Raw genomic sequence first — 26,775 nt, 5'->3', positions numbered from 1 at the left:
AGTCTGATAATGACAGTATTGAATCTGCCTCCGAAAATTAAATTGCATTGTTAGAGATTTTGAAATAAGTCCACACAAAAATTACATCCAACTTTGTGTCTGCTCCAGTAGGGCTCTATAAACTTTATTGTGTTTTCCAAAAAAAATTAAAAATTGGTTGTATTGTCAATATACAGGTCTGATAAAAACAACTGTCATGCGTCATACAAAATGTTTACAGTTTTGTTTGACATTTTGAAGTTTCTCAAATTGATTCAATGTATTGTTTGACAAAAGAAAAACTATTTTGTCCAAACTGAATTTGTTTTTAAAACTATTGTGGGTTACAAAAAAAATGGCACATTCAGTCTATTTTTGTTATGAACATCCTCATGAGCCTACAGTCAATTTTTGTATTTGTATTTTTTTGCAAAGATAATGTTAAAAGTGGTCCGATCTAGGTTATTTAATCTCAGACAGTTGGCCAAGGTAAAGCCATGTCTTCCAGCTAATCTGTCTTCTGCAGGTTGAACTACTGCAACTCCTTGTATTTTGGCCTGGACAAATCCTCCATTAATCATCTCTAGCTAGTCCAAATTGCTGCCGCTCGTCTGCTGACTGGTACAAAGCAAAAATACGCTGAGAGTTGACTTCTCTTCACTGGCTCTCTGTCTGTTTCAGAATGTAATTTATAATTTTACCTTCTGTTTTTAAATTATTGCATGGTCTTGCTCCGTCCTACTTGTCTGAGCTACTCTCTATTCATGCCCCAATTAAAACCATGAGGTCTAGTGCACCAATATTGCTTTCTAGTCCTCAGTCTTAAGTCACATCTGGTGGAGACGAAGGTTCCAAACTATGGAATAACCTGCCCCTTAATATTAAGTAAGCACAAACTCTGGAGCACTTTCAATTCCCTTTAAACTGGCTTTTATCATACATTGACCCAAATGGTTTGTTTTTAATCATACTAGCTGTCTTATTTTAACAGTCTTAAGAAGTTTTCTCCATCTTATGTTTGGTTTTTTATGCTCGATTATTTTATGCCAGTTAATGTTTTGGTTGTTCTTCCTTGTAAAGCACATTGTGCAGCAGGAAACATGCTATAGCTATAAATACATTTGACCTTGACAGCTACAGTTAAATCAACATTTCTTTAGTCACCAGCAGAGCTTTTCACCTAGAATAAGCTCTCCCTTTACTTTAATAAACTTTAGCAAAAATAGTTTAAATCCTTTACCTTTATGCATCTTTAACTGAGGTTTCAGTTCAAGTCTCATACTTCTTATTGCTGTTGCAGTGAAAACTGACAGACTGAGTTTACCCCACAGCAACATGCTCTTGGCTCACACACAAGGATCCAGTTTTACCTGTTGTGAACGACCGCTTTTATTCTGAAGGATCTAATTTCAGCAGCTTGTGCAGGGAAACAATACAGACAAGTGGCTTGGTAAAAGCTTTAATCATAACAATAATCAACGAACAAGTACAAATGTACACAGCAGTGCTCTTCTGAATCCACTGGAATGGAAATTAAAACTTAAATATGGAAACATTTACTTAAGGTCATACCTGATCTGTCTTACACATCCCGTATTATTTAGATCATACATTTCCTTAATAAATCCAATAATATTATTGCTCTGGGAATCACTAATAATTTATAGGATTATTTACCATCACTGATCACAACTCTTCACATTAAATGCATAAAGGTTGTCACATAAAAGAAGCCAAAAATAGCCTAAAATAAAAAGAATGATATAACAAAAATAATCATTAAAATCCAAATGTTTATGAAGGTTGGCGAAGACCATGGAAACGGGTTTCAAAGGAAAACCGCTTCTTCGCTCATAGCACAGGATGAAGACTTCTAGAGAAAAATGAAAACAAGATTACCCCCTCCTAAAAGAAGAGTATTGAGCATTTGTTGTGGAAATGGATAATAAAATATTGTCTGGTGCTGGATTTTACTTACAGTGAAGAAAAAAAAAAAAAAAGCTGTAGAAATTACAGCACAGCTACAGTCCGGTCTCTTTTGCCATCTGAGTAACCTCCTCACCCTGCTGGATGGAGAGAAGAGGGAGTTTATGATAAACAGAAGACTGCTTAAAGTCAGTGGGTCAAATAAAACAACATATTTACTATATGTAGAAATCATAAAATATGAGAAAAAAAAATAGAAGCCCTCCAGTAAATTTGAAATGGAAAAGAAATGGACAGAAGGATCACAGTTTATTAAACTCTTTTCCTGCAGTTTTCAAAAGAAAACCAGAATCAGTAGTTTATCATGAGTGCAGCAAACCCTTCAATGATCACCTATAACACAGGTGTCAAACTCCAGTCTTGGAGGGCCACTGTCCTGCAACTTTTAGATGCGTCTCTGCTGCACCACACCTGAATAGAATAATGAGGTCATTAGCAAGGCTCTGGAGAACTGATCTACCCAAGGAGGAGGTAATTAAGCCATGTCATTCCAGTGTTTTGTACCTGTGGCACATCTAAAAACTGCATGACAGTGGCCCTTGAGGACTGGAGTTTGACACCCCTGACCTATAGTGATCTCTATAGCAACTTGTAAAAGTATTCACTTCCCCCTGAATGTCACAACATTTGTCACATAAGGTAAAATGCATCTGTACTCAGCCCCAAAGAGCCAATACTTTGGAGAACTACTTTTCACTGCAGTCACAGCAAAATGTCTCTACCAGCTTTGTACAACTAGAGATTGAAATTTTCCATCCTGTCTTCCTTGCAGAGCAGTTTAAATTGAGTCCGAGTCCGATGGAGAACATCAGGATAAGAATTTATAAGTCTTGATTCTTAATTCTGGTCACCACTATATTTTATATAGAGACTAAGTGTTCAGGAAGATGTGAAGTCTTAGTTTTCTACCACAAAGCATTTTGCTTCTATAACAGACAACAAAGAAAGTCGCATTTTAGTTTAATTTTAACAAATCTTTTTCCACATGTTTTGCTGGCTACTCTTTACATGTCTTACAGATTTCTTTCAAATACAGATTTTTTGCCACTTTTCTACCAAGATCAATTTTGTGGCATGCACATCAACAAACAGATGTTCCATGACAGATTCTTGAGCTGTTCTTGGCAACTCCTCTATTTATGTGACAAATGAAGACAAGTAGTTTTGGAATAACTTTTCATATCTTTATTTCTAATATATATACAGTACAGACCAAAAGTTTGGACACACTTTCTCATTGAATTCAATGAGAAAGTTTGAACACAGTTGTGTCCAAACTTTTGGTCTGTACTGTATATATTTACATACCAAGACTAATTTTCCTTATACTTCACAGTTAAATCAATATAACATTGTGTTGGTTTATAATTAAAACATTCAAAAAATTAAAAAGCCCTGAAGTTTGTGGCGCAACAGTGACAAAATATAAAGTTAAGGGGTGTGAATACTTTTGAAAGGTACTACATTTCAACTCTCTGCTTCAGGACCAACCTTGAGTTCAGATAAACCCTTTGACTGGATGACTGATGACGGACTTGTAATTGGAGAAACAGGCGGAGACACCTTGGAGGGAGGTGATTTTGGGCCGTGGGACAGAGACTGGCTTCTTTTCACAGCAGAGGACACAGCCTGGGCGAAGCGGGATGGCGTCGAAGGAGCAAAAGGTCTAGGAGCTGCAAAGCTCCTAAATTTTTCCAAGCTTAACCTAGCACTCAGCTCTCTTGACGGCAGACTGCTTTGCCTTGTCACTCGCATAGAGGCCACATTCTTGTCATCCTGCTTCAGACTAAGCTGAACTCCAGTGGCCTCTGCCATCTCCTCTTGACACTGTACAGGAGATAAAGAAGGAGTAAGAAGCGGTGGTGGAGGAGGGGAAGGTGGAGAGGGCAGGCCTGCTCTATCTGGACTCCCTTGAGTTTCCTTGAGGCCAGAGGCAGGAGTGGCACTAGGGCTTTTCTCAGCAGCTGAAGTTACATAAAATCCAGGTGTTTTTTTGTGCTGTGCCAAGCGGAAAGAAGCAGGCTTAGGTTTAGTTGCGGGTGGAATTTTCATGTCCTTGACCTCTGTTGGCAAACCTGCTTGGGAAGCTTCATTAGCAGAGGAGATCTTGTCTGTGATCTGGACAGTCATGGGTGGTGAGGGAGGAGGAGGTTCAGGTATGCTTCCATTTACAGTGTGTTGCAGTGTAGTAGTACTAAAAGTAGTAGTGGTATTAATTGTGCTAGACAGCAAGTCATCCCTGGGTAAGTTAGAGTTTAGTTCAGTTTTCTCTCTTAAAACTACAGTCTGTCCCTGGTCCTCTTTCAAACCAGGAGAAACGGAATCAAGTTCTTCTCCTGGAGATTCTTGAGACGCTTCCAGTGTCAGTGCAACTTCAAAGTATCTGTGTTTCTCAAGAGATTTTTGAGGCACGATCGTGTAGGTCGTCATCCCGACTTTAGGGATGTAATCTCTCGTCAGCTCATTCGAAGGCTTCGGCTTTAGCTCAAGGTCTGCTGCATGCATAAACGATGCTTTCTTTGGGGCTGGCACACTCGACTTTTTTTCTTTGCACGGAGAGGTTGATGAAGTGTGGAGAGATGCGCCTTTGGAGGGTTTAGAGGGTTCTAGCTCTTCTGTTGAAGTGGACATATCTTTTTTCTCTGCTGGCAATAAGGTGACTGGAGCAGTTGATAAAGAGACTTTGTCCACATGTTGTTGTGGAGGCCCAGCAAGTCCCGTGGAATCCGTTTGCACCAGAGCATCTTCTCCAGCGGGACACTGCGTGCTGGTTGTCACTGAACTCGCCGACCCATCAGGCAGCTCTTGAGGGGGTTCTGGATTTGCGTCACTGGACGCCTGAACTTCTGCATCCTTTTTTACAGAAGGAAGTAGGCCGCTTTCATTGCCATCAGCTTTCGGCTCTTTGCAGATGGGCTGTGGGTGAACATCTTCAACTTGAACTGCAACGTTATCTGCAGGAGAAAAAAATAGAACGTCTGTTATGTAAAATGAATGTATTTTTTATAAAAAAAGGACAAGAGGCTAAAATTTTACATCTTTCACTGCTGAAGCATAATTTCACACTGAATGAAATATGACCTTTAAGTATGTACTCATGGACAAAAAAATTTTATGTTAAGAAATGTTTGAAAAAAAAAAAAACAACTTCTCATTGCGTTTGCTATACTGCTTCATCTGTCGCATGGGCAGCATATGAGCCCCTGAGTAGGTTAGCAGTCATTGGCTGAAAGAAATGGGCCTTTGTAGCTATAGTTATAGTGAACTACCACTGAAAAAGTCAGTAAAAAAACTATTGAGTTAGTCAAAAGGTAAAAGTAAAAATGCATCAGGCACATTCATTGAAAAAGGAATCATTAAGAGTACCAAGAACTTCGCCACAGTAAATTCGTTTTATATACAAACAGTTTTACCTATGCTGAATAACTGTCCTTAAAATTTGGATTCTTATTTTTTGATGCTATGCTAATAAAAAGTAAATTTTATAGCTTAACATCTTTATCTGATTTCCATTAAATGTGCCCAGCACTGTTTAAAATAAATAAATAAATTTAAAAAAAAAGCGATCAATTCTGTTGGAGAAAGTGCTTACCAGTGGTAGTGGGTTCGAATGAGTTTGTGTCATTACTTTTAACATCCAGAGCTGCAGAATCATTTACAGTGCCGTCCACTCGTCTGGGAAAAAAAAAAGAAAAAAGTTAAAATAAGAGAAAAAACTGTTGTAAATCATAATGATGAAAACATAGCACAGCCTTATGTAGAGTCACTAGAGTTCGTACTTGCCATCTGAGGATAGATCAAGACACTGATCTTCCCCACCCGCCTCCACTGTACTCCCACTTTCTGCATCTGGAGAAGGTGAGTGGAGCGAGGATTCAGGGGACACGTTGAGGATGCCATTCTCTCCCTGGGTTTTGGGAGCAGCGGAAGAGCTTGCAGATCCAGCAGCCTCCTCCTGTTCTCTAATCTCCTGCAGTGTGGAAGAAACTGCAGTTGCTGTAAAAAAATAAAATAAAATAAAAAATTAGAAAAAAATAACTCATTGTTATTTGAAATTCTCATCCAGTCATGTGTAGGTTATTTTAACCAACTGAAAACTAAAAAGGAGAACAGGTAAAGTTTCAGCTTAAACAAAACAAGTAAATCAGACAAAAATAATATGACTGAAAAACAGAGTTGCTGAAAATTAAACACTCTGTTTCCTTCCACAGGATATGCATTATAGTTGCACTTTTAAAAAAATTGATAAAAACATAAATAAGAACATCAGGAGGTCATTACTCACAGTAAATTTTATCAAATTTATCTCTTCTCTATCTCGCATATGCACACAAACACGAGAAGAAAAAAAAAAAGCAGTCCTTCATTAAAAACCTCTGGTACAAAATATTTTAAAAATATTTTCAGCTTTTGATTTCTGTGCATGCAGGACGGGTGGCGTTTCCTCCAACTGGACAATGGGGCACACACAATCACAGGAAAGTATGTTTAGAACCAGGTAATTTTATATTATCCAAAAGGGAAAAACATAAGAACTTGGACAGCACAAAACCAGAAAAAAGACAAGTTTCTCCATTTGCAAAAGGGGAAAAAAGTCTACAAGAATAAAATTTAGCCCAGTTGGATTATTAATTACCCTAAATCTCACAGTATAGTCCCAGGACCATATTGTTTTCCAACATCTGCACCACAAAGTAACAACCACTTGGAGGCGCAAGAGTCAAAGAAGTCAAAAGCCAGATGTTCATTTTAAAAGTTCCAACAGAAATTCCAATCAAATATATTTAAAGGTTATTTTATAAATGTACTATTACAAAAATGAAAAAAAAAAGCATCTCTTAAAACCAAAATGGCCAAATAAGAGTCAAACCTTGAGCATGTTCCTCTTCTGACAAAGCTTTTTCAACGTTGGTTCTTGTAGATGTTGGAGGTGCAGGAGCCTTGCGTTTGGTCCTCCTCAGTGAAGATTCTGCCGAGAATCCGCGACTTAAAGGACTCCTCTGTATGAAAATCAAATCTAACTATTGTATCCAAGTGTTCAGAATTCTGCTAGCATCAGACCTTAGATCTCATGCTCACACTCACCTGAATCCCATCAAGTTGGGTGCTGGGTTCAGAGTTGATTCTCTGGCGGGTGGCGAAGTCTGAGCGACCGCTCTGAGTCGTGAGAATCGGCGGTTGGGGCGCACGTCTCTTCTTTGGCACTTCGGAGAACGTTGAAGAGTCGATAGGAGTTGAATTTGAGCAGGGTAAGGCCATGCTGAGCGGTCGAGGCTTGCTGACAAGCACAGGAGAAGCTGGGGCACTGACAGTCGTTGGCTTTAAAGAGTAAACATCCAATCAGAATGTGATAAGAGGCCTGTTTGCAAACACAGTGAACATCGACCATTGGCAAACTAAAGCAAAAAAACATCCCTTTTACCTCACAAATATGCTTCAAGAGAGTTAAAGGTTTGAATCATTACCAAAAAGACACATTAGTGCACATAGATAAAAGTTTTGCTTCCCAAAAGTCACCTGGTCTGATTTCTTTTTGCTTTTTCTAAATTTACTGAAGAGGCCTTTATTTTCTTTTTCTTTCTGAATTTTATCTTTCCCTGGAGTTACCAGTCCTAAAACACAAAGAAACAAATCAGAATTAGTGTTCAAACTATAATATGATTGGTCTTTTAAAGTCATAATGCAGTTTGAAGTTACTAAATACCTGCAGGGACTGGTGAGTTTAGGCACACAGGAGAAACAACTTGTCCTGCACACAGACAACAAGCTTAAAGATTTACTACTTAAAAAAAACACTTCCAATTATTCTTAACAGAAAAAGAAAAGAAACATGGAGTAAATATGATGAGTAGCAAATTCTTAAATGTAAAATTAGCAGCATGATTTGACTAAAAGAAAACTTACCTTGTGTGTCTTTTGCATAAACTTCCCTTATTGCATAATCATTAAGAGACCCAGACAAGTCTATGGGGGCTGATGATGTGATGTCTCTCAGCAGAACTGTGGTCTCTGTGTCAAATTCACATTTCTCACATATCGCTGGCAACAGTTCACGGAGGGGAACTCTAGGATTTACTCTTAACACTGTCTTTTGCGTCTTTTTGTAGTTTATCACCATCCGAACAGTAGTCTGGAGAACAAACAATAAGTCACTAATTGGATAACTGAGGACAATTGGGTCACTTACGCCAAAAAGGTTTGAAAAAAATTTTTTGTTTTTAATGTTTTTATTATATATGAAATCTGAATTGGCATCAGCAGGTGAAAGCTTTACAAAAATGAAGATCAGTCACTGAATTTCCAAAGAGGATTCTTGAATTTATTAGTTTTGACAACTTACCTCTGGCATCTGTGGACCAGCTTTCTTATTTTTATCCTCTCCCTTCGGTTTCAATATGATCTTTTCTGCATCTAAGGTTCCTATAAGGGCATTGGGCTTGAGTTTGATGTTGTTCCTGTTGGCAGTGACCAGTTCTAAAGTGTGGCTTGATGGATTTAGGTGATACTTCGCACACAGTGTGACCAACAGATCCATCAGGGGTTTGCTGAGAGACAGGAATAAAAGGAAATTAAAAATAAGTTTACATAATTAGAACATGAATAGGACTGCTCCTTTAAAATAGTGGTCTTAGAGTCCTTGATGAAACTCAACTCTGGGATTTTCATAATTGAACCCCAGGTCACAACATGTTTTTTAAGAACATATAAGCATGTTCTTAAAAAAAGAAGAAAAAAAAACATGGCTTGTAAAACTGCATTACATGTCATTCACTTTGTCAACAAATCTTTGTAATCCCGTTTCAGTGTCTTAACTCTTCACAATGGTACTGATTATGACGGCTTGAATTTTACAACACTCAAAGCGAAGAACTTTCGGAAGCACAGTAAGGTTTGACCACATTGGAGCTGTAATGAAATCTGTTAAGCTCCAAATGAGTTCCACCAAAACAAATGAATCCCATCAAAACAGAAAGTAAACATGCTCATCTTAACCTAGCATTTCAGCAAATTGCTCCACTATAAACATGTCGGCAGGAAGAAGACACGAGTTTATTTAAGGTTGAAACTGTACGCATGAAGTCCGATTACTTTGGAAACAAATTATAAACCTTAGCATAATTTAGGTTGTGTGCTTTCAAAACATGGCATTTAATTTCTTAAGAGCTAATTTAATGTCAGAGCAATCAGTGTTATTGATGCTAAGTTAGCATCTGCATAATTGTAAAAGGAAATAGAAAGAATTTAGGCTACAATTATGTTTTGTGTCACTACATATAAGCAGGTAAAATCTGAAGTAGGTAAGAGAGATTTTCTTTAAAAGCAGTTTGTTTTTGTTCAAATAAAGTTTTCCTAAATTTCAAACACTTAAAATAGCAATGAGCCTTAAAAAGCCACCTTAGAATGAGACAAGCACAAACACACATCCAACAATCATTGAATATTGCACATGCACACTGATAACATTTCTTAAAAACAGGCTTTGTAATGCATAAAATGTAATACATTTGTAGAAAGATAAAAAAATATATATTATTTTTTTTACAAAATAATTGATTATAGAATAGGGTGATATTTCAAGTCTCCTATACTCCATGTCAAACAACAAAATAGTTACGGAATATTTGTTTCCATTTTGGTTTCACAAAATCCAAGGTAAAACCATAAATTGCAAAAACAGCAGCAAGTCTACAGTAACCGAAAACACATTTCAAGTCTGTACTTGAAAATGAAAAGAAAACCATCATGAAATCAAATCTAATTTGTCTTGATGATCTGGTTTGCGGATAGCTAGGCATGCAAATAAAACGTTTTTACGTTTTGTTTTTTTTCTGATGGAAGAGGTACTGGAGTTTGGCGAACAAAACAAAACAAAAAGTCTATAAAGAAATCACTCAAACTTATTTAGCTGCAACTAATTTCAGCTGCTGTTTGAGCAATTTGGTTAATCTGATTAAGATACATTTAGTCTAATCAAACAAGAACAATCTTAATTCATTCTCGAGAGTCCAAGGTGCATAGGATCCCTCTGTGACTGTTTGTATGGTGTGCCTTGAGCAAATGACAGATGGTGATATCTTGAGTAAACTTTCTTGATGAGCTGTGAGATAAAGACAGACACACAGACCTTGATCTGAAACTCTGGCATGGAGGTATGCAGACATGTTGATCTGATTAGGTGGTACAGTTCTACTTTAACCTTTTTATTGGGTCGTGACAACACAGCTACCAGTAAAAATACGGTAAGGGAATAAGTTTGTCAATGTTTGTGATAGAGAAAAGTGAAAAAAAAAAAAAGAAAAACAATGCAATTAATACTGGCCAAGTATCCATGTTAACTGGGACCACAGCTTTCAGTGACTCCACCCATCTGACTCAGTCTGTTAGAAGCAGGACGTCATGTGATGACTTAATCCGTCATCAGTCTCATGATGTCGGGCTTAAATGTTGGATGTTCAGTGTGAGAAAGAAATTTACGCCAACTGTTTTTAATAAACCAGCTTTTACAGAAGTTATACAAGGTAATCTGCATGCATCTTACCTTCCTTCAACTTGGGTGTTCTTTTCTACTCCACCAGGCAAAACCACAATAAGAGAGAGCTCCTTATCCATCAGGTTTTCCTTCTGGTCCATGGTTAAACGAGGGCTTCCTGGGTGCCACTGGGAGAAACCTGAGCAATCGGCTGTCTTCAGTCCTGGTGGGGACGGGGCTTTGGTTTTGGTCGACACTCTGCAGTTAGATAAGAAGATGGCCAGTCTCAGATTTGCAGCTGCATTTGTTTGCACTTTCAAACACTGCATTTCTTTATGCAAACAAATTAAAGTGTTTTTGATTGTGGCACTGCATAAAAAAAATAAAAATAAACTATAAAAATGAAAACACTAAAATGTTTCCTCCCAGACAACAATAGCAACTTTTTCTTCTAGAGGCTTTACAAAGAACTGAGGCTGTAACATTTAAGAGTCCACTTTGTACACAAGTCACAAGACAACTAAGAGGACAGATTTGCTCACTGAGCCTGAAGAACAGGCTGAGAATGGAAAGACATGTGAGAGATACTGATATTTAAAAAAAAAAAAAAAGATTAAACCCTAAATGTGACTCACTGTGGAATATTCATGCAGAGGTTAATGTGTTTTGTAAATATAGTTAGGTTATCAAGTGCTTGTCAAAGCTTTGCATTCCTGCAAACAAAATCAATAAAGGTGCAGACAGCAGGAGTTATGCATGTTTACAGACTACTCTGACATGAAAAACAGCATGTTGCACAAAAAAACCAAACTGTAAACCGGTCAGTAAATCCGGGCAAAGGAAACACTGAAAACATTCATGTGTCATTTCTTTTAGTCGGCCTATGCACAGATAAAAAGAGGTTTCTTGTTTTTGCAGAGTCAGCACTCCAGAGGGGCAACTTTTAACATTTCACACAGGGACACTACTCATTCAAAAACAGGAATCCAAGCAATGCAAGGTCAAAAGCACCACTTGATCATGTCTACTGGTGAAATATTAGTATTGCTGTAGGGACTGATAGCCATGAAACTCACCCCCAAAGCAACTTTTTTTTTTTTTTGCTGATCAACTGTCCAAATAGATTATTTAGGGCTCTATCTTTATGTTTCTGTGCAAATTTTGACATGTCTGTGCAATTCTTTTAGCCTAAAACCATCTCACCACTGGAATCTTCGGTCAAATGGTTCTTAGGCTGTTGAATTTTCCTATTGGTTGCACCAGAACAGGTTGTTACATATTTGTCACTTCGGGTATAAAAGCACAGCGCTTCCTCCCCACCTCTTCTCCCAGTGGCCAGACAGGTGTTGGAGTAGCAAGCTTCGCCAGTGGCGACTGGCAAGCATCAATCAATAGTGTACTCAGCCTTACAAGAATGTTGTAGCCATAAAAGACTCCAACGACACAGAAAAAGAATCGCTAGATTCTTTACAATGCCTTCTGATGAGAAATTTGCGGACAAGTTTCATCCAGAGTATCACAAAATACCACAACCTGTAAAGACTTTCACTGAGCAACACCTCTGATTCATGGTATCAGGATTATCAAAAAAATAAAAAAAAGTGCATAAAATGTCTAATAAATTGTTTGGGGGACGATTGTTACAGCTTCTACAGCATGTTAATTTTTTTGCAGCACTTATGCAAAATTCTAAATGATTTTATATTTTGTTTAATATTACATTTCATAAAAACTTGCATCAAAATATGAAAAACATATATTTTTATCTCCAAAGTAGTTCTACCAAATCATATAAAACCTTTTGTTTTTCTACCTTTGGGTCTTCCAGGGTTGACTAGAGTTTGGTGTTAGTGGAGGAGGTTTTGTCACATTTTGTGAAAAGCAGTTATTTTGGTGGTACTTACTGATCTTTGAGTCAAAACCAACAGCAAACCAAAGAAATTAAACCTGTACAGAGCAAACCTAAATTATTAATGGGTTTACAAGTTATAGTAGATTAAAAACAAACAAAAAGGAGTAAACGCCTAGAAGTAAAGAGTGAGTTGTGTTTAATCAGATCGTGTTCGACTGTAATTATTTCTAAAGCCTTAAGATATTCCAACAGTTTGTCTAAGAAGTCCTCTAAAACATTTATAATGTCAAACTAGTCATGTAGTTAGTAAACCTGCAAAACTCAAAGGACAGAATAAAACGTGGCTGTATAGAGAACAATTATTTAATTTTAAAATGTAAAGAAAGAATATTAAAGAAGAGATAACTCCTCTTTGACATAATTCAAAATATCCCACTACAATTTCAAATGGGGCATTTATTTATTGAAAGGTTTAAATGAAACCTAAAACTTGCTTTTGCATGGCTATTTTTTCAAACTGTTGCATGAATTTTTATATTAAGTAAAATGTGATCAACATAGCACCACCTACCCACGCCTGAACATTGGAATTTTATTGAGATAGAAATATTTGTAGCATAAATGGATTTTCTGGGTTTTATAGTTATTCATATGTTAAGAACCTTGGGTTAAAACCCAAAGAGGAAATGAAGTGCAAACAAATAAGGTGAATATTAACCTACAAAATAGATTTCCTGACATGGTGCATTTAGATTATAAAAAAAATGCATAATAATATTTATCATAGACCTATTGATTCATCGGGGAAAGTTATAATCACCATTCAATGTAAAAAATTTGGTGATGTAGATGAACAGTATTGGGATATAAACCGGACTTAGTTTTGATACTATACAGATGCTGGAAACATGAGCGAGAAAGAATTAATGTGTAAGACGTTCTGGCGCAGGCTCAACAAATGAGCTCACAAAGTTTGGATTCGAGAGAATTGGGCCTCATGGAGGAATCTGAAAAGAATGAGGTCAGTGATCGATGCAAGTCCGAGATATATTCCAGCTGAACAATGCTGAAAATTACCACAGTGATCACATTAATCTTCAAGTAAAACCTAAACCTATAGGGTCTGCATAATTTTACACCTTGATGCAGTAAGTGTGGCAAACAGTTTACTTTAGATGGTGTGTCATTTTCATGTCAATATTTTAAAGTTAGTGATGCATTTGTTTGTTGTCTGAAGTATTGCTTAACAATAAAAAAAATTTTTAAAACCACTGGGCTACAATGCATTTGCCCGTAAATGCCTCATATGGAAGCATTTAACAAATTAGCATGGAATAACATACAGCTGTCGCACCTCCGGCTCATCCCAGTTTACACAGCCCTGTCAACACGGAAGTGTTTTTAAAATTGAGATACCTCAGGCAGGTGACAAACATGGAGGGCGGTGTGTGTTTTCCATCCAGGCCTGTGCTGATGTGTTGCTGAATGGGAGGAGACGTGTTGCGGCTTGACTGTGCTGATGCTTCATTTACAGGTAGAGTCTGGGAGCTCCAATAATCACAAGCAAGCCCATTGAAAGTCACAGAGAATAGCTGACAGACACGATCCTACATCCGCAGTAATTAACAGCCTGATTGTCACCATGTCCCCTCTTGCACTTTGTCATAAGACACGATTATGAAAACTTTTTTGCCCACGCAAGAGGAAATCGTTCAGCTTTGCATAAAACCCATTCAGCTTGTATGTTAAATCCTCCTTCCCACCGATCTCATTTAAAATAATGCACATTTAAATATGTACACACAAAATAAGATAAAAAAGAACAATCAATAAGTTAGTTTTTTTTTATAGGGAGGTCTGGAGAGACTTAATCAAAAGGAAGTGAGGGTTCCAAGTTGGGAACTCCAGCAGAACCACCCATCGTTTTTATTGCGTTTGTCTCCTTGAAGGCAATAATAAAAATTACAACCATCTCATCAATTAATAAGCATTATTTATAATTATCTTAGCATTACTCCTCATACATTCTTTATAATTACACTAACCATCCTACTTTACAATGGTCAAAGTTTGTTTTTTTTTTATATATATGTATTCCTGCACCAACAATGGAACTGAATGTTACAATGTCAAGTACAGCCACTGAGGTCATGCCACTCACATTTTTAAACATCATAACTCAGACTGTACCCTTAAATTATTAGTATTACTTGCAAAGAGCAATGGTGATAGGACATTGCCCAGAGGGACAACATGCTGATATTCTATAAATAAACTTTCTGAAAGATAATAAATACTTTCTGCTTCAGGAAACTGAATTCTGTGAAATGCAGCCACAAGATGATCTGAGATTTGAATGCATGGAAAAAAGAAGCCTGCAACATATGTAAGCAAAGATATTAGAAGAAAGAAAGAAGGTAAAAACAAATCTGTTAAAATAAAAAGGTCAGTAAGTTTTTCTTATTAAAAAAAAGAAAAATTATGTCCAGATGTGTCTACTTTTGTAAAAAAAAAAAAAAAAATACCTCAAATACTTCTTTGATTAGGTGGGAAAAAGAAAATGACAAGCACAGGCAGCAGAGGAGAAAGGTGGAAAAACAAAAAATAAAACAGAAAAGCACCAAAACAGTCCAACAGAATTAAAGTCAGACCCTTCATTCCATCTGGAATTACTTCAACAAGAAAAAGAAACATTCAGCATTTTTATGAACTTTATTTTTATTAAATACTAACAAAACTACAAAAAAAAAAAGCTGTCAAGAAATATTGCTCTCTCTTTGAGTTGCAGAAAAGAATATGAAGGCTTACCAAAACTGCCTTATGTGGTATGTCAACAGCTGCTGGGTAGTGTGATGGCCCCTTGGAAATGGTGGGTTCATGTACAAGATATAAACAATTTGTTTTTATTGTTTGTTTTTTCTTTTTTTTCTTTTTTAATAGAAGTCTTTCCTCTTCAATCGCACCGTCAGATTATTTTAAGAAACTAAATCCACAGCTCAATGCTCCACTGACCAAAACAACTCCAGCAGCTGTAGCACAGCTATACAATCAAATATACAGGCTTAAACATGCCACAGTGCAGCAGGCCCAACACACCCTGGCTTTCAAGTCACAACACATGCATTGAAACTTCCCTGAATGAAAGAAAACTTGGCCAGAAATCATTTGCTTCATACTTCCACAGCACATAACCCAACAAACAAAACACTGAGGAGGAGCAGAAATGTTTGAGAGCAGGTGACAGACCTGCTTTTCCAGTGAAGCTGCCAACATTTCATTTACCGCTCTTACCTTTCTGCGCTGGTTCCCACTCACATAATTCCCCTTTCAGCCATGTTCTCCCATGAGAAGTCAAACAGACTGATCTCTGCCAGTACAGCCTTAAAAGGCCCACCTTAATGCCACGCCCTAATCTGTGACATCAGAAATTTGTCTCCCTCTGCCTAAAATTCCACCAGCCCTCTAGCTGCAATTCTAGAAAAGCTGAATTGGCAGCGCTCGCTCTCTCTTTGGTCCTGAGCAGAGAGGTAAGCAGCTTTACCTCCCCTTTGCAGACATGAACCTCAGGGTCCAAGCTAGCAGGCACAAAGAGAAGCATGGGCTCACAGGACTTTGGATCTGCTGAATGATCAAATTTATTTACTTTTTTCTTTTTTGCTGAGAAGTGAAGCAATTTACAAACTAAAAGAAAGTTAAGTAGGGACTCCTGATAGTGATTTTGTTTCTCACTGGGTCTCATTAATTTAAATCAGGTTGTACTCTTCTGTTTTATTTTCCTTATGAAAAAAAAAAACAATGCCAACAGTTTAAAACCACACCTTACTTGTGAAGAACTGACTCACTCCCAAACCACGTTAAAGGACCGTCGGTTGTGCAAAAACATAATGATAGTGAGTCAAGGCGAACAAAGAACATGTATTTCCCAACTGTGATGATTGACTATGTCTGAACATGATGGATGATCATTAAAAGTTGTCTCCCTCACTTATTAAATGCACACAAATAACTGAAAACATAACCTACAACTGGCCACTTTATTAGGTACACTTTGTGAAATGTTATACTCCCTTTTGCTATGAGAAGTGCCTTTATGGCATATATTCAACTAGGTGTCTGAACATTTTCAACAAAGATTTTGGTCCACATTGGCATTATACCACGATGTGGTTCCTGCATATTTGTAGACTGCATACCCATGATGCAAATCTTTGTGTTACCAAAACCCAACACAGCTCTGTTGGTTTGACATCTTTTACAGTAAAGTGTACAAAGTACAGTAAAAAAGATTTACTGTACTTTGGAGTACGATGAACTTATTATGTTTAAGAAACCAGTTTTGAGGTACACCATGTCACACAATATATTCCTGCTTGTTGTAGCCATCATAAGTTGGATAAAGTTTGGTCATAAAGAGACAGAAATGCTCCACAACAATATGCAGGCAGGCTGTGGCTGCATTCTTACAGTACCATGTCCAAAGCCTTAACAACCTAACAACGGGATGAATTTATGCTTTCTTGTTGTTTCTAAAACATTCTGACTCTTAATGCTAAAAGTGAGACACACCAGCAATATGCTTACAATCTAATATTGTCAAATTTTGGCAAGCCTATTTAAATTGCAGCCACAATTTTTTGTTATGAAGTGCAACTTCTGCAAGTGAACCCCATGTGCTACAAGGTTTGATGTTTGATGCCACTAACTGGATGGTTTTTCTCTTTCATGCCATTCTTTGTAAACCCAAGAAATCCTCCCAAATATATGAGCAGATTGTTTTATGTGCCACTTTGATACTCAGCTTGAACTTAACAAGTTGACTTCACCACATCTATGCCTAAATGCATTAATGTCCTGCCATGCGATTGCTGATTTGTTGAATGACTTAACGTGCAATTTAACAAGAACACCTAATATTGTGATCGGTGGGAGTAGCACAAAATTCTACAAGGAGTTGTAAAGGTGCAAATCGAATTTCGAGTGGTAAAAGTTAAAAGGAAATGACCCTTGACGCCTTCAACTGTTTGCTTGTGACCCTACACTTTTCAATTGTTTGACAGTAAGATCTAATGAGCAACCTAATTGTTGTGAAAATTGTATAAGAAATATTATCTCCACCCTGATAAGCTTATTTATTTTTTATTTTTTGGGAAGTAAAGGGCATTTCTTTATATGCAGTCATAAAGAAAGTAAAATTTTCAAGAAGTCAAAAGCCTGTAACTAAAAAGATTATCTAAATTGTGGTTTACATATTAAAGTTCAAGAGTCCAACAGAAAAAATAACCCAGTTTACTTGGGACAAATTCAATGTTTTTTTCTGACACTTTTAAAGTCAAACTGAACTTGCCTAAAGTATCGTAGTAATAGATAAAAGTCACACAAATGTTTCCTTTGAAATAAAAGAAACAATGACTTCTGTAAAATAAAAACTCTACAGATATGAACTCAAAACATTCCTTTTATCAGTATGTCATTGTTTAGAATAGAACTGTGATTTTGCTCAAACTTACTTACTCATCTAAACCACTGGATGTTACTCACTCTAAATTAGTCAGTGCAGGACTTGCGTCTTGGATGCAAATGCTTCAAAAATCTTGATTCTTCCATATTAAATGAAGTGCTGAGGGATGTGGTAGAGTAAGACTAATAAAGCAATGCAACAGATCTTTTTGCAAAGCTTTATTCAACTTTCAAGACATCTTATCTAAATCCAATCAGTGTACTTATCACACTTTTACCCAAAATAGTCCACCAGAAAATTACTAATTAAAGGATTTCATGTTTTTATCTTGCTCAAAACATTGCATCTGTTTCCTGCATTTACAATTGGTACTTTTGTCCAAGATACAGCTGACCAATAAAATCACTGTTTGTCCCTGCATGGTTTGCAGCAACAAGTTTGAAAGATGTACTCTGTGAGCATCACTACAATATTACTATCAATATTAAATTATAAAATTTACTTTGTTTCTTTTACCATCAAAATCAGAAATCTTTTTTTACAACCCTTAACTTTATTCCTGTAAGCCTTTTACTGTAATCAATGTTTAAACAGTAACGTTTCTGTTGATGTACACTTTCTGCAATGAGTCATACTCTAAATGTGCTGAATGCCTAATTCATTGTAATAATGGCTACTTTGTGCTGGAAACTTTACACTATCTGGTATGAAAGCAATACGTTTTTCCATTGTGAAATCAGGGCCGTACTTTATCAGTAGTTTTACGCTTTCACTGAAGAATGTGAAACCCATTCTGCAAACACCACCACTAAATACTGTCAAATGATAAGGGGGTAGGTGGTGAGTGGAGATGTGAACAAGCTGGAGCTATAAAGCCTCAGAAAATGAAGTATTTTTTTTTTAATAAAAGTGAAAATCCAAGTCACAGTTACAGTCCAGGTATGTTATAATGTACAAGAATACAAGTGCTACATAGCTGTACTGTAAAATAATAACAAATCTCTGTAATGCAGATTAAGGTGCTTGCAGTTTCATTGTGGCTATGCATTATGATAGAACCTCTTAAAGTTTCTATCCAGAAAACAAATTCAGTCAAATCCAAAGTAATACGATGCTGCAGGAAGACAAATGAGTGGGAACAAAGGAAGCTATCCATGAAGAATTGAGTAACATCACAAAGTTGGCGACTTTCTAAAAATAGTTGTTTGTTTTTGTAGATTCTCGAAAATGTGGCAACAAAATGTCATGACGTGCTCTGCAAACCTTTCACCTCAGGAGAACTGGAAAATGCTGAAGAACCAAATAACTGAATATATCAAATTCTGGTATGTGACAATAAATGACACATGTAGCAATCAAAAAAAAAACTCTGTAAGGGGACAACTACTTTCACAACACCATATTTACTTTTTATTGTGAAGATAGTTGCATTTTCACGTAAACCAGAAAGTAGAAAAGCTTAAAGCTTATCAAAACCGATAATCTGGCTCCAAACCTTGATGGGTGCAACTCTACTCTCTGTTTTTTCAACACTATATGATGCTGAATGGACATAAATTCTCAAACTTTCTCTGAAATTCCACCTTTCCAAACAACTTATAGAGCTCTAGCCTTCCATAACCTATTCTCTTTGATAGGTTTTCTCACAAATCTAAGTGTATTTTGATAAATGTTGTGCTTCCCTTGCTGTTGAGCTATCAGTCAAATACCATTACATTATTTCATTTACAAGGAAAGGAGCTCAAGGAAACACTGTTTTTGCATGATCAGCTAATCAGCAGCCAAAATCAGACTCCTCATAGGGCTCTGATGAGAGCCAACACCCTCCTGGAAGGCTTTGGGAGTTGGGAGGCCCACACTAGACCTCCAGCCAATTTGATAAAAGAACTAAACAAATATTTCCTCCCACAAAAGTCTTGGCATACTCAGACTTTGCAGGTATTTGGCAGTCACCTCCTAAACCACCCCACCTCCCCACCCCCTTACCTAACATATTAAAACCCCTTCTCTGCCTTATTTTCGTCAAACAACCACATTCAAACTTTCATGTGAAACCAGCTGTTATTATCCTGAGTCATCCTTAAGCTGAATGTAAGTAAAGTTATGTCTGCACCTTGTGTTTCACTGCATAAAACAAACTGCTAGTCTCAAGTGGTGAAGACTAGAGGTTCCAGAGGAAAGACAAAACACAGTGCCAGAGACACAGCTGTTAATCTGGTAAGAGGTCACTCACAGTAAACACAAGCATTTTAGAGGGTCTGGAAAGGCCTTTAGTTCATGAGCAGTGAGGGATGGGAGGAGATTTGTTAGAAAAAGGAGCTCTGGGACCTTATGAGAACTTCCCACCTCCTAAGTGTATCGTTTATACTTTAGGAACAACATTTTTTTTTTCTCTGCAGCAGTTTCTTGCATAAGCCTGGAAAAACTCAACGTCTCAGGGTGTCCCCTTACATCATTATGTGGAGTACTCATTTTAGCTGTCATTATGTCCACTTGTCATAATCTGGCCCAGCTTCATTTAACATCAGTCCTGCACACTTTATTATAGCACTGAAAGATCAAAAGAGCTAAAAGTCAACAGGGAGGGAAAGAGATTTTTTACTTAGATTTAAAATCATTCATTCTAGTTTCCAAATCTCCTTTGAGACACTGAACTGGGATCTGCTATGGTACATTACCCTGTCCTTATCTCCACGCAGCTCAAATATTTTTCCTCTAAACATTGCACCATATCAAAGCAATGAACGTACAAAGGGGGAGGAGGAAAATTCAGAGTGAACACAATGCATGTTTGTGTCAGTTGCTGCACATTTTTACACACATCTCAAGAGAATGCACTTAGAAGCAGTTGGTTGGGTGATCAGGAGGTCCTTTCAAGTTACACAATACACAGAAATGATAAGGTGCAGTAATTCACTCTGGTCTCGAATGATTTAACCAAGTTTGTGCATTTCAAAGTGCGACAAACATTTAGATGAAACAATTTAGTTGAGATGAAGACAGCCATAATTATAACCGTGAAATCCATGTCCCTTCATCTGAAACAATGCAGCATTGTCTACAAAAGAGCATCTATCAATGGCACAAAAGCACAGGCTCCATGTTTTGCTCATCACATGAACTGAGCTTTCCAAAGTGGACAGGCACAGTGGTTTTAAACTAGAACAGACATATTTATTTTTAAAAAACTAAATGTGAAGAGAAGGCTAAGTGCTGAAATGATACAACCCAAAAACTTAACATCATTACAAGCATACAATCTAAAGTGAGGCAAAGGACAAATATCCTTATATGTCCACTTAATGTCTTCTAAAATCAGAATAAAGAGAGTGACATGTTTATAGCCAGAACAGCATTACCTCAGAGGCAAGGTACACTGGAAAATACAGCTGGACACACAGATTGTGTGGATCTTGAATACAAAGTAGCTCTCCTCCTTTTACTTACTAATGTTTGCTGTCAGAGCTAGACTCCTCATTGAAACCGTGGCCCTGGTTGCCTGTTAGTGTCATGCTGTGGTTCGCCGGTTGATACGTTCTTGTTGGGAAATGATAAGGTTCACTCTATCTGTGCTTTAGCAGTGTGATAATATGAAAACTGCAAGCCACACAAGTGGCCACATGGAGACCACTTCCCAAACACATGCACAGTGACAGTGCCATCTAGAGAACCACATCATAGAATACACACATTTTCCACATTATACCTCCATAATAGACGGTTGTGACAGGGATTTCTCCGGCTGCCACAAATTTGTTTTAGCAACCAGAAAAAATGTCGAGATTTTTTCCGTGCCCTGCAAAAGTGCAGTGTCATGCAAAAGTATTCACACCCCTTGAACTTTTTCACATTTCAACAAACTGCAAGTTATTTTATTTCAATTTTATCTAGCAGATCAACACAAAGGAGCAAATAATTGAGAAGGAGGAAAAATGTATATTGTTTGTAATTGTTTTTTACAGATAAAAATATAAAATATCAAAAACATATTTTTAGGAAACCTTCTATGAAAACCTTCACTTGGAAAATTATTCTTATAATTATTAACAATTATTGTTGACTGCTTGGTCAACAATAATTGTGGCAAATATTTCATATGTAATGAACATGCATTTCTCCTGACAGAGTAAAATTTAGCCAGTTGGACAGAGTTTCACAGCAACAGACGCTCACATCAGGCACAAATGACATTATCCAAAATTTCAGAGATGAGAACAATAAGAAGCAAAGAAAACAGACCAATATTGCAACAAATATTACTATCGCAATATTTACCAATTTTATCACTAATGCAGGATTTTCAAATATCTTGCAGCCCTAGTTTTAGATCCCCAGTTCTTAAGTGCTGATGTCCTGCCTATAGTTACCTCCTTTTCATCACATCAGAATCAAAAGAATAGCTCATTGGTACACTGGGAGTAAGTTATTCAGCCATTAATTCAGCCTGGATATATTCAAAAATGCAGGGCATTGACTGGTAAGGACTGGAGTGGGATATCCTGGATTTAGAACAAAGCTTATTCATGTGTTAGAATGGTCCACTCAAAGTCCAGCCATAAATAAAACTGAGACATAGAAATTGTTGTTCACCGATGCTCTGTATGCAACTGAGCTTGAGCCATTTTGCAAAAATAAGAGCAAAATCTCTCTCCATTGTTGGAAAGCTGGGAAATACAAACCATGAAAACTTACAGCTAAAGGATTTTACTTGCACCAAACTCTGATTATTGAAAGTACAGAGTCAGTGGGCTGAATATAAATCCACACACTTCAGATTTTACATAGTAAATACAAATTAAAACACCACTTTTGTCTTCCACTTTGCAATTACTGCAATTTTTGACAATGCAGCACGTAAAATCAAAACAAAATAAATCTTAATTTTGACATTGTAATATGACAAAATGTAGAAATGGACTAAAAGAAACAGGAATGCAAGTCAGGACTGGCATGCCTTTCACTGCTGATATCTCATCTAAACTGGACAAACATTGATAATGAAGGTCAAGCAAATTGAGGCAATTTTCCCCGTTGCTGCATGAAAAGTTTGAATATTATTGAAGATATGCAAAATTTGTCATTGTGAGCATACAAAGGACTCATTCATGTGAGATCATTGTGAGTGTTAGTCAGGCTAAGAGTGGGAAGCATCCAACTGTTATGGCCTGGAAAAGTGCACAACAAAAAGAACGTGGGGCCATGTCTTCCAGTCTATTGAACTAATGCACAAACCTGAAACTGTGCAACAAATCTGTTGCTGCAGCCAACAGAAACACCAAGCAGTAGAGATAAGTAAATAAAAAATGGTTTATTATAAGAACTATGCTTAATGAAATTCTTTACTGTTAAAAGAGGTCATCTTCTGGTGTTAATGTGTTATTAATGAGCCCAGAGTAGCAAAAAAGGCCAGCTATTATTCAACATTTGCTGAAAGTTGGCTTCTGAGAAAGCATCAATGAGATAAAACTTTCCAGCATTCAAACACTCACTCGTTAAACTCTGCTGGAAGTGTACGGCTTTTTTTCCCTCTTTATTTCATCTAGTGGGTGGATATTTTTCAATGACACTCTTTATATTGGTTTCTGAGCCCACTGGTTGTGAGTGGGCAATCTGCAGGCAGTATGCTCACTATCAAATTATGCATGATTCTAAATGAAGACGGCCTTGTTGTCTCTGGGGATAACTACAATGGAAAAAAAAAAGAAAAATGTGATACGCCTTAGTCTTGTCTGCGTCTTGTGATTTTTGTGTCTTAACTCTGGCGTTTCAACTGTGCTTGCCCAAATTCTTTAAATAACTCATTTCATACCATCAAGTCTTGCCATATTATTCATTTGTTAACTCATGTGAGCAGCTGTGCCCTGGGACTGCCTGCATGTCAGGAAACAGCTGTGGGGATTCACAATACCTTAACCAGTTCCACATTCTGCCCTTAAGGAGAGCCAGCCATGTGAGATCATGCTTTTAGGTGTGTCCAATTACCAGGGCCAGCTCAGAGCTGTGCGCTGTCAGAGGACTGAACCAATATGCTTCTCTTTGGCAACAAAGAATGTTATTGTAAAAGTGTCATGCAAACACAGTATTTTTCTTGACATTAAAAAGATAGTTCCCAAAAACACTTCAACAACACCACTTTGCAATACTGCTAGCACTACTTCTAGGTAAATAATACTTGCATTTGTGCCAGCAAACATTTCTGCATTAAATCAGCCAGCCAACTGATTCTGGCAGGGTCAGTATTTGGACAACAAATGAAGCATAACTTCGGGGGACACTGAAAATGTTCCCGTACGGCTGAGCTTGAAAAGGAGAGAAGAAGCAGGTTAGTCTCCCCAAATAAAAGCAAAAAAATTGAGAACATATGTCTTTAACTATCTCCACCACACCCCAGCTGAGGATGGAAAAGTGGTTAACCCACCAAGAAATTGACTTACAAACTACTTTATAAAATATGAACATGCAGTACCATGCAGAAGCATGTGCACTCCCTGAACTTTTTCACACTTTGTCACAGTAAAGTCACAAACTTTAAAGAGATTTGGGAGTAATTTGGAAAGACAGACTAACCTAGTACATAATTGAAGTGGATGAAAACAAGTTATACAAATAGAAACTTGCTTCCGTTCAGCAACCTTTATACTGACACCCCTAAGTAAGGGCCATTGCAACTAACTGTCCTCAGATCTTACACAATTATAAATAGAGTCAATTTATTGTCAGTATGTTGTTTGAAGGCCTCACAGGGTTTTTAATGAAGGATTAACAAAGCATCATGAAGACCAAGGAACACACCAGGCAGGTAAAGGATACAGTTTTGTAGAAGTTTAAATAAAGAACCACTCTTGAATTAATCATCTCAAACTGAAAAAAGCATGACATAACTGCAGACCTACTAAGACATGTCCTTCCACCTAAATTAGCAGGCATGTTGATGCTGTTTCAAAATGTATTTCATTTTGCGTAGTTTCTTCTCTATTATAGATTTTAGTTATTCCAGTCTACGTTCTATAATTGCTAAATAACTATCAACCAATTACTTTCGGCAAATTTGGCTTTATGTGGTGGAATATTAACATTGCAACTAACTCTGAAGACACCACCCCCAAAACAAAACATGTTGGTGGCAGCATCTTGCTGTGAAAGTGCTCCTCTGCAGTAAGCACACAATCAATGCTCGGTAGAGTTAATGGGAAGATGGACAGAACTATACAGGGCCATTCCTGTCAGAAATCCTGTTAGAAGCTGCAGAAGACCCAAGACCAACCTGGGATTTGACACTCCATTCACACAAAGAGCCTGAATATACAAGCTGATGGCTTTGTGCTGCACAAAATCCAAATGGCATACACTGAGGTTTATAGCTATAACTTGAAATAAAATAAGAAAAGTGTAATTCTTTGCAAGTCAAAATAAGAGGGGAACTTTTTCATGCAAACTTTTTTCTCACAAATGCAAGATAGTAAAAATAAGCCAGGGTTGGAAAGTTTGAGCAGTTGGTCTTGACTGTCACCTTAAATTTCATCTCAAAATCTCAGCCAATTGGCAACAAATTGCTAAAACAGTGAAACGAGACGTCGAAAAGGCTCTGGAAACTCACTTTCCACTTTTTAATGATTCCAACCACAGTAATAGAAGCAGCTGACATCACCTATGACTCTATATGGACCAAAATTGATGGGAAATTCCATCAAGTCACACCAAGCACTTCACCAGCACCTTTTTTTTTTTTCTTGGAAGGAGGGAAGGGGATGTGTTTATGATACAATATCCTCTGTAACCCCAGTGGATGCGTGACCTCCACAACAATCATCACGTACAGCACAGTGACAGAGGCTGTATGTTTAGCCTCCAAAATAGTTCCCATGACCTCTGCATGTGGTCGGGGGTATTTCTCAGAAGAAGGAAAAATAATAATAACAACACTGTAAGCAGGAAATGAGGAGGGTTCAGAGGCTGAAACGTCTGAAGCAACCCTGACTCCTCTGAAATGTACTGAGTTTAAGGAATGCAAGTTAAAAATTCGGTAAATTTAGTGACAAAGGTGGCATTGTGCTCATGCGTCAAACAGCTGGGAATACAGCTGGTTGTGTGCACAGGTGAAAGTTTCGAATGTTATTTTTGCACAAAAACGGGAAGAAATTCTCCAAATACATAAAGATATTCTAAGCTTAAAAAGAATAACATTTCTTGTAACAAATAAACGGCTTTAATTATTTTTTTTAACGTTTTTACAGCACCCCCTCTCAATGACTGTTTTTGCTGTACTTACCTCAAGGACGTGCTCCGCGGATGGGGCTGGGATCCACGATCATCCATGACTAAACTCATCGGCCTTACGAAATCCTTGGGACAATTCAAACACAAACAGAAAGCGCAGTTCATCTTTAGTGAGAGCCGTCATACCAAACGCACTCTTCGCTGGTGTTTTCATGCGACACCGATACCAAAAGGTGGGCGAATCCCCCGCATGAGGTCACCAGCTTGAGTCTTGTTAACTGTTTCTGCAATGAAAAGAAACAAACTGTTTCTGATTGTGACTTACCATGAATTCAGATGGTTTTCAAAGCAGATGTCAACTTCCATTAGTCCTTTAGGAGGAAGAAGTCAACACTCCTCAAAACAGATTTTGGGTGAAAACATAATGTCGCTCCTTAATGAGGGCTTCTTGAAAAGCGGACGTTATGCCCGTCCGTTCATTTAAGCTCCTTGGTTATGCGTTATTTCTCTCCTGACACTTTAGCCAACAGGACTGTGCCAACTTTCATCTGGAGCTACATCACAGACACAGAGCTGTAAAAGCGGGGCGGTTCTCGGTTCGTCACACTTCCCAAAAGGGTCCTTACTTTGTGTTCAGTTGTATAGCTCAAATTTAGATACAAATAGAAACAACTCGATATGCACTTTAGATTTAGTACCACAAAGTCAATTCGTCAACATTAAAATAACCTGTAGCTTGTGAAAACATACCAGCGTGGTTGTTTATAATTTCTTTTCTGAATTTATTGTCTAAAGCGACACCATGTGGCGCTT

General features: G+C 37.4%; 1 protein-coding gene across 9 annotated transcripts; it reads right to left on the bottom strand.

Annotated features, from left to right (window-relative positions):
* Positions 1-1,422: 1,422 nt before the first annotated feature.
* On the bottom strand, positions 1,423-26,549 carry cobll1b (cordon-bleu WH2 repeat protein-like 1b). 9 transcript variants are annotated; one of them, XM_032567315.1, is made up of 14 exons: positions 26,288-26,549; positions 26,015-26,088; positions 10,505-10,693; positions 8,306-8,510; positions 7,870-8,095; positions 7,670-7,714; positions 7,483-7,577; positions 7,051-7,284; positions 6,836-6,965; positions 5,745-5,961; positions 5,558-5,640; positions 3,457-4,919; positions 1,958-2,042; positions 1,423-1,884 (listed from the first exon to the last, which is right to left on the bottom strand). In XM_032567315.1, exons 1-13 carry the CDS (start codon positions 26,288-26,290, stop codon positions 2,001-2,003), a joined length of 3,006 nt encoding a protein of 1,001 aa, XP_032423206.1. In that variant the 5' UTR covers positions 26,291-26,549; the 3' UTR covers positions 1,423-1,884; positions 1,958-2,000. The 9 variants fall into 9 exon arrangements, with proteins under 9 accessions (XP_032423206.1, XP_032423204.1, XP_032423205.1 ...); XM_032567313.1 differs by having other exon boundaries at positions 1,423-1,852; XM_032567314.1 differs by having other exon boundaries at positions 1,423-1,849.
* Positions 26,550-26,775: the final 226 nt, after the last annotated feature.

The sequence above is a fragment of the Xiphophorus hellerii genome, chromosome 7, assembly GCF_003331165.1.
Source record: "Xiphophorus hellerii strain 12219 chromosome 7, Xiphophorus_hellerii-4.1, whole genome shotgun sequence".
Taxonomy (NCBI): domain Eukaryota; kingdom Metazoa; phylum Chordata; class Actinopteri; order Cyprinodontiformes; family Poeciliidae; genus Xiphophorus; species Xiphophorus hellerii.
This window is presented reverse-complemented; position numbering and strand designations above follow the sequence as displayed.

Bases quoted from the DNA above. Each gene is read 5' to 3' on its own strand.
- cobll1b (XM_032567311.1), bottom strand. From the start codon at position 26,127: ATGAACTGCGCTTTCTGTTTGTGTTTGAATTGTCCCAAGGATTTCGTA. The intron at 10,694-26,014 runs GTAAGTACAGCA...ATCTAACTGCAG, and splicing joins CCGCGGAGCACGTCCTTGAG to AGTGTCGACCAAAACCAAAG. The intron at 7,715-7,869 runs GTAAGTTTTCTT...GTCTGTGTGCAG, and splicing joins TTATGCAAAAGACACACAAG to GACAAGTTGTTTCTCCTGTG.